We start from the raw sequence: 16135 nt of genomic DNA on the forward strand, positions 1-16135 counted from the left end.
AAATCACAGTGTCTTTAAATTTATTTGATGCATTGCAATAAACCTTGGAATGATATGAAACATTATATAACACTATATACCAAAAGATGGGCACATCTCAATGTAATTATAATTTTCTATACTACAATCCACAGTTAATTAGGTTAATACATTTACTAATGTTGAACAACTAATTTGTTGGCAATATTCAGGGCATGGAGAATCCATTTCTATTATTCAGTCATAAATTTTCATGTAGTAAATAGTTCAAATATGTTGAATCCAAAAATATTAAATTGTATCTGTCAAATAATTAATATACATCCAGAATATTACAATCTTTGAATATTGTAAAGGCTTATATTTTAATTATGGCTAATTTAATCTTATTCTAGTTGTATTTCCTGTGACAGAAGGATGTATTCCTTTTCTGTATAAATGCAAAAAACAGTAATCCAAAATGTTATTTAGCAATAGCAATAGCACTTAGATTTATATACTGCTCCTTCATGCTTTACAGTACTCTCTGAATGGTTTACAAATGTCAACACGTTGCCCTCTATAATCTGGGTCCACATTTCACTGACCTCAGAAGGATGGAAGGCTGAGTTAACCTTGAGTTAGTCAGGATTGAACTCCAGGCTATGGGCAACCTGCAATGCTGCATTCTAACTACTGTGCTACCATGACTGTATTATTTTTGTTATATAGTCAAAATATTTAAAATATGTATATGAAATTGATTTATTAATAACATTTATAAAGACTGATTGAAAACTTTTAATCTCATTAAAAGGAATTGGTGATCTCACCTTATAAATTGGGTGTTTGTAAGGCTGATAAAAGCCACGGGTGCCATTTCGATGCTAAAAAATATTTCAATTGTAAATCCTACCACAGGTGGCAGTCCAGAGATGGTATTTTTCTTTTCATATACAAAATTCTCTCTCTCTCTTTCTCTCTCTCTCTGTGTATATGCATGTGCATGCGTACGTGCACATGTTCAAAGTTTTTGACCAGGTCACTGCCTGGAACTTTTTTTTTTTGCATGATTTTTGGGAAGTGATTTGCTATTGCCTGCTTACTCTGGCTGAGAGAAAGTGGCTGGCCCAATGTGCCTAAACTGGGATAGAATTCATTCATTTGAACTCTCCCAATTTCTAGCCTGATACTTTCACTATTATACCAAACTGGCTCTTTTAAAATGTAGCTAACTGAGAATGTTTTAAAATGTTAGATATCAACTGCAGAGCACTAGTAATAGTGGGAAATATTTAGATTCCTGTAAGTTGGGCATGTTCCAAATTTGTTGAATGTTGGTTTTTCATTATAAGTTTGTCAATAGTTTTGGAAAAGGAAATAAGATTTAGCACTGTGGATGTGATGTTGACCTATTCATGAATAACTTGGATTATTTATTTATTTATTTATTTATTTATTTATTTATTTATTTATTTATTTATTTATTTATTTATTTATTTATTTATTTATTTATTTTATATACCACCCTACTCCCAAAGGACTCAGGGTGGTTTACAAGGCAAAATTTAAAAACAATACAATATAAAATTAAAATTAAAATTAAATTAATTCTAGCTGCAAAAAAATAAAATCACAATTTAAAAACATTAAACCCCTCAGTCCAGACCAGATAGCTCAAAGAGCCAGGTTTTTAGGTCCCGGCGAAATGAACGAAGGTTGGGGGCAGTCCGGAGTTCCATTGGCAGTTGATTCCATACGGCAGGCGCGCCCACAGAGAACGCCCTCCCCCTGGGGATTGCCCGTTGGCAATCCTTGACCGGCGGTACCCTGAGGAGGCCCTCCCTGTGGGAGCGCACAGGACGATGGGAAATTGAAGCTGGCAGCAGGTGCTCCCTCAGATAATCCAGGCCCATGCCATTTAGGGCTTTATAGGTCATCACCAGCACCTTGAATCTCACCTGGAGGGCAACTGGAAGCCAATGCAGCTCGCGGAGAAGAGGTGTTACATGGGAGTATCGGGAGACTCCCATCACAACTCGTGCGGCTGCATTCTGCACCAGCTGAAGCTTCCGAGTGGTCCTCAGGGGCAGCCCCATGTAGAGAGCATTGCAGTAGTCTAGCCGGGAGGTCACGAGTGCATGGGTGTGTAGGGCATCCTGGTCCAGATAGGTGCACCAGGCGAACCTGGGCAACCCCCCCCAGCCACAGCTCCTATATGATCTTCCAAACTGAGCCGTGAATCCAGGAGGACGCCCAAGTTGCGGGCTTTATCAACGGGGGGTAACACCTCAGCACCCATAGTTAACGATGGAAAAGATTGGTTAGTCTGAGATGCCGGTATGCACAGCCACTCAGTCTTGAGATGAAGCCTGTTTCTCCCCATCCAAACCCGGACCGCCTCCAGGCAATGGGACATCACGTCGAGGGCATCACTGGGTTGGTTCGGGGTGGAAAGAAAAAGCTGGGTATCATCAGCATACTGATGATACCCCAACCCAAAACCATGAATGAGCTCACCCAGCGGCTTCATATAGATGTTGAACAAGAGGGGAGAGAGGACTGACCCCTGAGGAACTCCACAAACGAGAGGCCTCAGGGCAGACCTCTGCCCTCCCATCAACACCAACTGCGAGTGGCCTAGGAGGTAGGAGGAGAACCACTGTAAAACAGTGCCACCCACTCCCAACCCCCTGAGATGCCGCAGTAGGATACCATGGTCGATGGTATCAAAAGCCGCTGAGAAATCTAATAGGACTAGGAAAGAGGAACAACCCCTGTCCTGAGCTCGGCAGAGATAATTCACCAGTGCAACCAATGCCGTCTCTGTGCTGTACCCGGGCCTGAAACCCGATTGGTACGGGTCCAGATAATCAGTTTCCTCCAGGAACAGAGGGAGCTGAAGTGCCACCATGCTCTCAACCACCTTCGCAAGAAAGTGAAGGTTGGAGACCGGACGATAGTTGTTCAAAATAGCCGGGTCTAGGGCAGGCTTCTTGAGGAGGGGCCTCACCACCGGCTCCTTCAAGGCGGCAGGGAAGGTACCCTCCCTCAAAGAAGCAGTTATTACTGCCTGGAACCAGCCTCATGTCTCCTCCCAGGCTGCATATACCAGCCAGGAGGGGCACGGGTCCAATAAACACGTGGTGGAACTCAGTCTCCTCATGATCCTGTCCACCTCATCTGGGGTCACAGGATCAAATTCACTCCAGGTAACATTCTCTAGACCACTTGATTCCTCCCCGTCAGTCTCTGCCCAGTCAGAATCCAAACCGGCTCGAATCTGAGCAATTTTGTCTGTCAGATGATAGCTAAACTCCTCGGCTCGCCCCTGCAAGGGCTCCTCCCTCACCTCCTGATTAAGGAGGGAGCGAGTCACCCTAAACAGGGCGACCGGGCGATTATCTGCGTATGCGATGAGGGCAGCGAAGTAATTAGACTTCGCTGTCTTCATCGCTGCGAGATAAGACCTCGTAAAGGTTCTTAACCGCAATCGGTCAGACTCAGACCGGCTGGATCTCCAACAGCTCTCTAGACCTCGTCTCTGATGCTTCATCTCCCGGAGCTCCTCAAAAAACCATGGAGCCCACCAGGATCTGTGCCGGGTCAGGGGTCGCAAGGGTACAACATGGTCGAGCGCCTCGGTGGCATCCCTTTCCCAGGCATCCACCAAGGCGTCGGCCGGGCTGTGAGCGAGGGGGATAGGTATAGACCCAAGCGCCATCTGGAACCGTTCCGGATCCATTAGGCGCCTGGGGTGGAACCACCTGGTTGGTTCCACAGCCCAGCAGCAGGGGGTGACATAGCAGAAGACCAACTGCAGGAGGTGATGATCGGACCATGACAGGGGGAAAATAGTTGGCGAGCCCCCTCCCAGATCATCAAACCACTGCCCAGATAAGAAAACTAGATCGAGAGTGTGTCCTCCCCCATGAGTCGGACCCTGAATTACTTGGGTCAGGTCCATGGCTGTCATGGAGGCCATGAACTCTCAGGTCAACTCAGACAACCCTCCCAGAGAAGGCAGGTTAAAGTCGCCCAGAACTATAAGTCTGGGAAACTCAACCGTCAACCCTGAGAGGGCGTTGAGAAGCTCGGGCAGGGCCGTTGCTACACAGCTGGGCACCAGGTATGTTAGCAACAAGCCCAACTGAGCCCCAGGGCCACACCTTAGGAGGAGGGATTCACTCCCGCCTATCTGTACAATACTGGTCTCCCGCGGACATAAGGTCTCCCGTATAACTACCACCACCCCACCGCCCCTGCCCTGAGCCCGTGGCCGATGTAACACACAGAAACCTGGAGGGCAAAGCTCAGTCAGAGGGACACCTCCCTCTGAGCCCAACCAGGTTTCTGTAATGCATGCCAGATCCACGTGTTCCTCCTCGATCAAATCATGTACGAGGGGAGCCTTGTTCACAACGGATCTGGCATTAAAGTACACCAGCCTGAGCTCAGGGGCCTGATCCCTCTCACCCTCAGATAAATGGGTACCAACTGGTGGGTTGGAGCACGCCACTGCTTGAAGACAGCGGGGGCGCTATTCCACATGTTGATATGGCCCTCCGTGTATCCTCCTGCTGCCATTCCCAATCGTCATGGGGATTTGAAACCCCACCCCAATGCCAGGGACACCAGGAGACCCCAACCCCATCTCGCCGGGAACTATTTCAGGCCCGGACTGACAACCCGTTGGTGGGGTACACCCCAATTCCCTCCCAACCCTACCATTTCCCCACTCCCTAACCCTTTAAAACAGCTGGCTAGAAAACATATTAGGGGCCTCTTAATATATCTCCACCAGAGGCCCCTATCTATGCCCAACCACCTCTCAAGCTCCCAACAATTGGGCCCGTCCTGTGAAGTATTAAAAAGACTTTTGTTATGATGGAAAAATATTATTATTCTGAATTTAAAACATTGGATTGAAAATGTATATTCACTTTTTATCTATGAGCTGACTGTGTATCAGTGTACACACTGAACTGGGAGCAAAAAATCATATGTAAGTTAGTATATTCTTAAATATTACTTTTTTCATAGTGTATATTTTACTTTTTCTTGTAAATTTTCTGTACTTAAGCTCTGGCCTCTCTCTCTCTCTTTCTAAGCTTGTGTATGTGTATGTGTGTGTTTTTGTGAACCATATGCATATTCATTTATTATTCTTTAAATTTGCTGAATTAAACATATATACCTTGTCATCATCTTCACAAGTCATCACGTTGGAGAAAGGAATTTCAGCTTTAAACATTTTGCGACAGTGCATCAGCTGAACTAAGAGATAACAAACAGTCTTGAACTTCATTCTTTTGGCAGGCTTTATGTCAGAGAGAATAAGCCCTGGAAATATCTGGAAAGATATATATACATAAAGGAAAGTTTATTTTTTAAAGTAAATTTATTATTTTTAAGTTGATGCCCAAAATGTATAGAAATTCATTATATACTATGGTAACATAAGCAGTGATTTTTCACAGAGCCAACCTTTTGACAGCATTATAGTATAGTCAGCTTAATTCTAATAGCAGCTCAGTTTAAGAAAAAAGATAATAATTGGTCCAATAGTATTCAATATGTTTTCTGGCTAACTGGAGAACTGAACCCAAATTCTCAAATAATCAGAAATCAGAAATATTATTTACAGTCTGTAGGGAGTCATTCACATCAGCTTTTACAGAAAAAAAATAAAACTGACTATAAAATTAAAAATCAAGTGATAAATAGCAATTATGTCACTAAAGGCCCATATCGGCAACAAAGGATAGTACATGTATAAATAAGTTTATAATAACCTACCATATGTGTGTTCTTAATCTATCCATGACCATGTTTTGTTATATTTACCAAAATCTGCCCTTTTCTCTGAAATCCAACCCCATATACTGAATAATGGTACCAGAGTTTGGAACACAGCTTTGCAACATTGAGATAATATGCATCTCCAACAGCTTTATAATTTTCTTAGACAAAAGTTTAGGCAGTTCCATTTGATTTTAATGTAATGCACTGCACAAAGATGTTTCCCTCTCCTTTACTTTACTGTTCGTTGTCCCAAAGAAAAACAATTCTGAAACTATAACTAGTTCAAAATAAGGAAAAGGTGGAGAAACCCTGTTTACTGTTTTCTCACTATAGGTCAGGGATGGCGAACCTTTTAGAGACCGAATGCCAAAACTGCAACCCAAACCCCACTTGTTTATCGTCGGGTGCCGGATAGGCATGGTCTACTGGGTGGGCATGGCTCACTGGGTGGACGTGGCCTACTGGGTGGGCAAGGCTAGCATGGGCACGGCCTACTGGGTGGGCGTGGTCAGCTCAATATCACTTGTGTTAGGGGCATTTGTGTGGGGCAGGGCAGGATTGGGGAGGATCTGAGAGTCTCCGGTGGAGGGGGGATGGGACCAGGGCGAGTGCCAGGGTATGGTACACTGGAGGAGCCTCACTGATATTAAAGTGGGTGGGGGAAGAGATATTAAAAGGGGGGGAAGAGATTATATTAAAGGGGGTGGGAGAAGAGATGATATTAAAGGGGAGTGAGGACTACCTGTACTTTATCTTTAAAACTACCTTTTAATTTCAACTCATGCTATTCCTCTTAACTTCCCATTCAATCCAAAGAGTTCTATGATTTTAGGGAGGGGAGGTGGCAAGAATAGACCACAAAGCCAATCTGTGAGTTTGCTCTCTCACCTGCAGGCACACCACCTACCCTACACAGCATGCTTGTTTGTGTGTGTGTCACAGAGAGAAAGATATCCCCTTTTTGTAAGTTTGCTTACTCTACAATGTTTTTCTTTCCCCACACTTTTCACTTCCCTGCTGGCTCAATCTCTCTTTCTCTCCCTTACACACAAAAACTCCCCCTGCTTTCTCCCCCTTCTCGCCCTTTTCCTCCAGCTGCACCTGAATGGAGTGGGAGGTTTTTAAAAAAGAGAAGGGGGGAATAAAGGGGGAGGTTCCCCTTTTTTGTAACACCTTGGCTTCCTCTTCCCCTGCTGGCTCTCTCTCTCACTATGTCTCTTTTTCACACACACACCACACACACACACACACACACACACACAAACACACACACACACACACACACACAGAGAGAGAGAGAGAGAGAGAGAGAGAGAGAGAGAGAGAGAGAGAGAGAGAGAGAGAGAGAGAGAGAGAGAGAGAGAGAGAGAAACCCTTCCTGCTTCCTCCTCCTTCTCACCCTTTCTCTCCAGCCACATGTTGCCGGCTGCTAGCAGTTCCAGGCTGCAGCTCTGCATGACTGCTGCATTCCCCTCTCCAGCCCTACAACGTGGCAGTGAGGGTGAATGAGAGTTGGCCAATGCTTGGCTTGTGCTGCTGTGCACTCCCATCTCTGCGCCTTTCATCCCACAGGCCGGGCATGCCCTGGGGTGCTAGGCTTACAGAACACCAAGGCCCAAGTGAGGAAAGGCACGGTGCAACAGAGCCAGACAAGGAGAAGCCCAGCAAAGCGGGGAATGGCCAGGCATGATGGGTGAGGCTGGGAGGGGTGGGGCGGGGTAAGGCAAATGAGCTATGTAAACCAGGAGGGGATCCAGCCATGTTTGGTTGGGCTAGGGCTGGGGCAGCAGGGGCTGGTCCCTTGCCATTTCTGGGACAGCCATGGGGGCCCAAATTTGGGCCCTCTCCGGCCCAGCCCTGGCACCTGCTGCTTTGGTGGCTCTGTAGGAAGAGCTGTCAGAGAACTTCACAGCTCTGTCTACAGAGCCACCAAAGCTGTAGCTGAAACCAGCCATTTGCCACGATGCACGAGGTGGCTATTTGTCTCCGGCTGGAGGCCAGCAGCTATGCCATGCTGAAATCGGCCACTTCCATTCCCCCCCACCCACCACGCAAATTGTGCTGCCATTGCCACCATTCCCCCCACCTGCCACATGGATCATGCTGCCACTGCTGCTTGCATCCATGGCTGCGGGTTGATTTTGCGGTGCACCAGTGGCACAATCCAGGCTCCAGAGGTGTGGAAAATGCTTCTGCCACCCAAATTTGCCAGGCGGGGCCCGCAAAATTGCCCTGCAGACCTAGATGCTAGCTCTGGAGGCCTGGAAAATGCTTCTGCTGCCCGGATCTAGGGCTGCAGAGCGATTTCACAATCCCCCCAAGGCCCTGCTGGATGGCAAAAGCATTTTCCAAGTCTCTGGAGCTCACATCCATGGCCGAGGGGCAATTTTATGGCACACCAGTGGCTTGATCCATGCTCCAGAGGCCTAGAAAACATTCTGCCACCCAGATCTAGGGCTGCAGAGTGATTTCACGCCCCCGACATGGCTGAACTAGGTGGCAGAAGCATTCTCCAAGCATTTGGAGCTTGGATTCATGGCTCTGGGGTGATTTTACGGCATGCCAGTGGACTGGTCCAGGCTCCGTAGGACTGGAAAATGCTTCTGCTGCCTGGATCTAGAGCTGCAGAATGATTTTCTGCCCCCGCCCCGCAGCCGATCTGGGCAGCAGAAGTGTTTTCCAAGCCTCTGGAACTCGTATCCATGGTCGTGGGGTGATTTTATGGTGTGCCAATGTCCTGATCTGGGCTCCAGAGGCCTGGAAAGTGCTTCTGCTGCCCAGATCTGTGGCTGCAGAGCAATTTTGCCCCCCACAGCCAATCCGGATGTCGCAAAAATCGCTCTGGCAGCTGCCTCCACCATCCAGCCCAGATCCACCTAGCTCTTGCAGTTGCTCCCTGACTCTCAGGGTAGAGAAAAAGAGTGAGAATGCAGGCGCATGTGGAGAGGCAGAGGGGAACAGCCTGGCCCTGCCTCCCTCCATGGCGATCACATGCGTACCCACATAGACAGCTCTGCGTGCCACATGTGGCATGCGTGCCATAGGTTTGCCACCATGGCTATAGGTAGTCCTCGAATTACGAATGTAATGGAACCTGCCCATTCCATTCATAACTAGAGAATTTGTGGGAGTGAATCTCATACCTTGAACAAGATCACTCCCTGCTCGTTAAGACACTTGTGGCTTGTGAAGTGAACACAAGGTATCTCAGGGTGGGGAAGGCCATATGGGGGGACTAGTGATGGAACAGGTCCCAAGTCCCCCTGACCCACTATGATACCTGCAATATATCAAAACATAATGACAGCTGTCATAGGCCGCTTTTACGCGGCCGCACTGACAGCTGTCAAAAGACTACGCATGCGCAGCCGCACACGCGGCCCACAAGTACACGCGGCCGTTTGACAGCTGTCAAACGGCGTGCATGCGCATTACAACAAGAACTGTCAAACCCGCGGCTAGCCCTCAGCGGCTGCCGCAAGCTGTCAAAGTTGGCGCATGCGCAGTAGTGGCGGCTAGCTGTCAAAACGCCGCCCGCCCGCCAAAACCAGCTGACGGGATTCCCTCCCTGGCTAACTCGCTAGCGTTGTCGCTGGGGAGATTCTGCCCTGACAGCTGACCGATTGGCCCCCTATTCTTGGCGGGAAGAATACGCCCAGCTGATTTGCTGTCCCGTTTGACAGCTGCCTATATAAAGCATGTTTTCCCCCTGTTCTATTGTCCGGGCTGACTAAATAAATCTGTTGATCGAAGACGCGTCTCCCTCGTCCTTCCCGCCGTCAATTCACCTGGCGACGAGGGTGGGATCCCGGTACTAGCTGAAGTCACGGCCCTGGAAGTCGCTGTCCGGTCAATGCTGAAGTCACTAGCTAAGTCACCGACCGGACTAGCTAACCATCCGGGCGCCCTAAGTACCGCAGACCCAGCATGGCGAACCTAGGACATGTGAGGGAGTTCGACGTCCGGCACCCCGAAGGATGGGAGTCGCATTGGGGCCAGGTTGAGGGGTACCTCCTCGTAAACAAAATCACGGAGGACCGCCACAAGGCTGCCGCGCTCCTGTGCCTCAGCGGGCCGGCAGTTTATGACATTGCTGTCGGCCTCTGCAGCCCGGACCCAGTCGCCACTATATCGTATGCCGAGCTCACTGACCGCCTCAGCAAACACTTCATGCCAAGGCGGTCGGAGCTGTATTGGCGATTCTACTTCGCCCGACGGAAGCAGCAACCAGGTGAAACCTCCACCGCTTTCATCGCGGCCGTCAGACACGCCGCCCGCAAGTGCCATTTCCCCGACCTGGAGGACCGAATTCGCGATCAGGTCATCGCCGGTCTCCAAAACGCGCGCCTGCAGAGGAAGCTTGTGGCAAGGCCCACAATGGACCTTGCAGAGCTCACACTAGAAATAATGGTGTACGAGGACAGCCATCGCGACGAGGCGGAGGCGTTTGGAGAAAACTCGGGCACCACCGTCCATCAAGCCCGGGAGCTTGACCAAGGACCCTCGGAGCCTAACTCCGGGGTCGATGCAATCCTCTCCCGTTTCAACCGAATGGTCGCCGGCCGGGAGAGGAACCGCAACCAAGACCGACAGACAGCCCCCAACGCGAAGAAAATGCCGACCAATGCCAGGGCGAATTGTGCTAGCTGCGGCGGGAACCACGCCAGAGCTACCTGCAGGTTCAGAAATGCGAAGTGCCACGGCTGTGGCAAGACCGGCCACATCCGATCAGCTTGTCGCAGCCTAAACCGGGAGACCCTCCACAACCTTGATGAGATCCCTGCAGGTAGGACTGCCCCTCCCCGCCCTCCCCCGGGGGTTGTTGGGTCCGTATGCTCCCTAACAAAAGCTCCCGCTAACAACATCCCCAGAGCCAAAGTAAGAACGTGGGTCAAAATTCAGGGAATTCCCTGTGAAATGGAGGTTGATTCAGGATCCTCCGTTTCCATCCTGTCAGGGGACACCCTCCAGAGAATAGCCAACAGAACAAATCACCGCATCCCCATTCAACCCTCCAGGGTTATGCTGGCAGATTTTCAAAGGGCGCAGATAGATTTAAAGGGACAGGCCGTTCTGAAAGTAGAATTTAAAAAATTCTCAGGCCACTTAACAGCCCAAATAACCAAGCAACCAAGAACTAGCTTAATCGGGTTAGATTGGTTTGAGGCATTAGGCATTCGCCTCGAAGGGACAAACCGCATCCACACCAATTCTTTAGAAAATATCTGCAAAAATTTTGCTGATGTGTTTGACGGCTCATTGGGCAAATACAACGGCCCCCCCCATCGACCTCAATTTCAAACTGGAGGTCGGACCCATTAGAATTAAAGCCAGGAAAGTTCCCTTCGCCCTAAAACCAAAAATAGACAGGGAATTAGACCGCTTGCTCAAATTAGGAGTCCTAGAACCTACTGACAGCGGAACTTGGGAAACCCCCATCGTGACACCTGTCAAACCCAACGGGGAAGTGAGAATCTGCGCGGACTATAAAGCGACCCTCAACCGCGCACTCAATCCCCATGCATACCCAGTCCCATCAGTTAGAGATGTCCTCTCAGAAATAGGGTCTGGCTCAATTTTTGCCAAATTAGACTTGGCACATGCTTTCCTGCAACTCCCTGTGACCAGGGAAACCGCAGAAGCCCAAACCATAGTGACGCACAGAGGGGCGTTCAAAGTGAACCGCCTCCAATTTGGCATCTCCGTGGCACCTGGGATATTCCAGGAAGTCATGGAACGAACCCTCAAAGGCATCCCCGGAGTCTGCCCGTACTTTGATGACGTCCTCATCGCGGGCGACTCCACCCACTCGCTAGCAACCAGGCTGCACAAAGTCCTCACAAGGTTCCGTGCAGCTGGATTAAAATTGAAACGTGAGAAGTGCTCAATCGGAGTACCCTCCGCAGACTTCCTGGGGTACAAAATAGATGGCAAAGGCATTCACCCCACCAATGCAAAAATACAAGCAATACAAGCCGCACCCCCCAAAAAAAATAAAACGGAGCTCCAGGCATTCCTGGGGCTCCTAAACTTTTACCACTCATTTTGCCCGGAAAAGCCACAATAGCGGAACCACTCCATAGACTCCTGGACAAAGGAGCCCCCTGGCAGTGGACCCCAATTCATAACAATAGTTTCAAACAGCTAAAACAATTATTATCTAGCGATACAACCATATCGCACTACAATGAAACCAAACCTCTATGCATTGCTTGCGATGCTTCCCCTTATGGCATCGGGGCAGTCCTCAGCCACTCCCTTAACGATGGCACGCAAGCACCAATCGCATACTACTCTAGGACACTTTCAAAAACCGAGCGCAACTATGCGCAAATAGACAAGGAAGCCCTGGCTATAGTAGCTGGAATTAAGAAATTCCATGATTACCTCTATGGCAGACCTTTTAAAATCTATACTGATCACAAACCTCCCCTAGGCATATTCACATGGGACCGCCAAACCCCGCAAATTTTATCCCCGCGAATGCTTCGCTGGACGACATTCCTATCTGCTTACTCTTATCAACTAATCTACAAGCCTGGAAAGGAAATGTCCCATGCGGACGGCCTCAGCAGGCTCCCACTGCCTCAAATAGACCCTGACCCAGCCCCAGCCAGCCAAGTCCTGGCCATACAAGAACTCGCGGAATGCCCAGTAACAGCAAAAGACATCGCACACGCTACAAGCAGGGATCCCACCCTCAGCAGGGTACTATCATGGGTCACATCAGGTTGGCAATCATCCTGCCCCTGCCCCCCCATTCAACCATATTATGCAAAACGACACGAGCTATCAACACACTTAGGCTGCATCCTCTGGGGGTGCAGAGTAATAGTCCCTTCATGCCACAGGGCCAGGGTTCTCCAAACACTACATGAAGGTCACCCTGGCATTTCAAAAATGAAGGCCCTGGCACGCAGTTATGTCTGGTGGCCATCCTTAGACAGGGACATCGAGCAGCATGTAGCCGGCTGCTATCTCTGCCAGCAAACCAGACCCGCCCCTCCACACGCCCCAGTTCACAAATGGGAAATCACTTCCAATCCTTGGTCCCGCATCCACCTCGATTATGCAGGACCATTCCAGGGACAAACCTTTTTAATCATTGTAGATAGTTACTCTAAATGGCTGGAGGTTCTCCCGGTTTCAAGCACCACATCAGAGGCCACCATCCAAGCATTAAGGGGAGTCTTTGCCACCCACGGTCTTCCAGATGTCATAATTACTGACAACGGGCCTCAATTTACCTCCTGTGACTTCCAGATCTTCACGAGGAGGAACTGTATTAGACACGCAACATCGGCCCCGTTCCACCCGTCCAGTAATGGCCTCGCAGAGGTCATGGTGAAGACCACCAAGGACTCCCTGCGCAGAATGATAGTCGGGAACTGGCACCATCGACTCGCCCGCTTCCTCCTCGCACACCACACCACCCCCGTGTCCACCACCGGAAAATCTCCGGCAGAACTAAGATGGGGCCGCCGACTGGTCACTCGACTCGATAGACTGCACCCAGACAGACCAGCGGCAGAAAAAACCTACAATTTGCCACACAAAACATTCACTAAGGGACAAAATGTCTGGGCCCGAAATTATGGGGGAAGGGACAAATGGACCCAGGAGGTGGTTCTCGATCAAACCGGCCCCCTGTCATACACCGTCAACGTGGGAGGGGGACTCACATTTAGAAGGCATGCAGACCAGCTTCGCCCCCGGTCACCCCCCAACACCACCACGCCAGAAGTGGCGGCAGACAACTCTGAACCCCCCAGCACCACCTACCCGGAAGATATCCCTTGCCATACAGACCCACCGCCCATTTCCCCCGCAGAAGCCCCCGCAACCATAGAAGAACCTGCACCTCGCAGATCCACTCGTCAGAAGAGGCCGCCAGCATACTTGTCGGATTTCGAATGGGCCAGAAGTTCGCCAAACAGTTCCAACACCAGTTAAAAGTTTTCTTCAAGTTATGTGTTCAGATCAAGGGGGGGGAAAGGGGTGCAATATATCAAAACATAATGACAGCTGTCATAGGCCGCTTTTACGCGGCCGCACTGACAGCTGTCAAAAGACTACGCATGCGCAGCCGCACACGCGGCCCACAAGTACACGCGGCCGTTTGACAGCTGTCAAACGGCGCGCATGCGCATTACAACAAGAACTGTCAAACCCGCGGCTAGCCCTCAGCGGCTGCCTCAAGCTGTCAAAGTTGGCGCATGCGCAGTAGCGGCGGCTAGCTGTCAAAACGCCGGCCGCCCGCCAAAACCAGCTGACGGGATTCCCTCCCTGGCTAACTCGCTAGCGTTGTCGCTGGGGAGATTCTGCCCTGACAGCTGACCGATTGGCCCCCTATTCTTGGCGGGAAGAATACGCCCAGCTGATTTGCTGTCCCGTTTGACAGCTGCCTATATAAAGCATGTTTTTCCCCTGTTCTATTGTCCGGGCTGACTAAATAAATCTGTTGAACGAAGACGCGTCTCCCTCGTCCTTCCCGCCGTCAATTCTATACCTCATACTTCCCCCTCCCTTCCTGCTTCATCAGACTCATTTATCTTGAAAATATCTGTCTCCTCTCTGCTGCGGTTTCTGCCTTTGAGGGATAGGAGACATGATGGAAGCCCCTGGGTGTCCGTAATAGGGCATGAGTTCAGGCACCCATCCTCTTTTGCCTGGAATGGGGGCACTTGAGAAATGGAGCCTTCTGCTCTATTTCTAAGTGTGCATTGGCAGCCATATGAAGCTTCCAGTCTCTGTCAGGTCTCCATTTGGATAAAAGTGTTTCAATGCCTATGGAGCACTTCAAAATGCAGGGATTCAATGCATTTTGAAGTGCTCCATAGGCACTGAAACACTTTTTAACCAAACTGAAACCAGACAGAGACTGCAAGCTCTGTATGCCTGGAATGGGGAACTTGAGAAATGGAGAGTTCTGCTCCGTTTCTAAGTGAGCATTGGCAGCCATGAGGAGCTTCCAGTCCCTGTCAGGTCTCCATTTGGATAAAAAGTGTTTCAGTGCCTATGGGGCATTTCAAAACCCAAGTCACTGGTGGCGGCAGCCACTTGAGTGGCCATGATCCCCCCTCCCCTGCCAGCCACACAGCCCATCCGACCTACTCCTCGGCTGACTGGCTGGCTGACACAAATCCTGACTGCTCTTCTCCTTACTGACTTCCCCACTCAAGTGGCAGCAGCAGCTTGAGTTTCTTGGCTCTGTCTGAAACAAAGAAAGCAGAGATGCAGCAGCAGGATTGCTCTCAAGAAGACCCGGGTGTGCTGCTTACTCATGTGTGTTGGCCTTATTGAAAGCAATCCTGCTGCTGTGCCTCTGCTTTTTCCACTCAGACAGAGCCGAGAAACCCAAGCCACAAGGAGTCAGTACTTTGGTGAACGTGAGCAACTTTACCATCAAAATGTAAAAATGTATCGCAATGGCTTGCCAAATTTTTTCTAGTTCATCCTTATCCACCAAGGATTAGACAAACTTAATGTGACTGCTACTCAACAGAATATTGATGCAGTAAAGATGCAGAGATACTAATGCTTTGGCACTTTAGTTATACAGTATAGACATACACGAGTCTTATGAATGTTCAGTCTTGTGCATTTTGCATCTCCCTTAATGTGCTATAGGCATTGCTTTTTTTTTTGCTTCATCTCTGGAAGCCAAGGGGACCCCTGAGATTGGCAAACAAAAGATGTTTGGTCCGGCACTTGATCAGACTTCTAACAGAACAGCAAGTATGCTGGGAAAACTGCCTAAGCAGTAACTGTCATTGGACTAAGGATCTATTGCTCAATGAATGATTATAAAAAGGGGAATATGAAGAAAACATTATAACCTTGACATATATTGGAAACCTATATTCTTTAGTGATTTGGGAGCTTTTGAAATCTGCCTAAATGCATCCGTCCATAGCTCAAGATTTGTTCTGAAAAATTAAAGCAAGCTCTCTGTATATGGATCATTATAGAACAGAATAATATGGTTGGAAGGGATCTTGGAGGTCTTCTAGTTAAACCTCCTGCTTAAGCAAGATACCCTATACCATTCTGGACAAATCACTGTCCAGCCTCCTTGTAAGGTCCTGCCTTAGCTAATACTCCCATCAAAGCAGAATTCTTGAAACTGGCATTGTTTCAAAAGGAACTTTTATTGAGAGATAGTGAAAGCAGAAAAGCAAGGCAAGATCTGAATATTTCTTATGCAAAATGTTACATGAAACCTCTCTTTTCAAAACCCCTCCCTATTGCCCAACTGCCCAGTTCATTTCCAGCCAATCCACAGGTGTGAAGTTGTTATGGGAACTGGAAGTAGAAGGAGCGATAAAGCACTGTTCCCAGGGATTGCATCCTCTCTCACCGAAGCAGAGAT

The 16135-nt window shown here is 49.0% G+C and overlaps 1 protein-coding gene across 1 annotated transcript in view; it reads right to left on the reverse strand.

The window, feature by feature from the left end:
- ADCY1 (adenylate cyclase 1) overlaps positions 1-16135 on the reverse strand; it is a gene marked incomplete at its 5' end in the record, with an annotated part of 504540 nt that overhangs the window by 102063 nt on the left and 386342 nt on the right. The window contains one exon of the mRNA XM_083378277.1: positions 5156-5311. Coding sequence (XP_083234403.1) covers positions 5156-5311 — 156 coding nt within the window. The remainder of the gene's footprint in view (positions 1-5155; positions 5312-16135) is intronic.

This window comes from Vipera ursinii (genome assembly GCF_947247035.1).
Source record: "Vipera ursinii genome assembly, chromosome: Z".
NCBI classification, from domain to species: Eukaryota; Metazoa; Chordata; class Lepidosauria; order Squamata; family Viperidae; genus Vipera; species Vipera ursinii.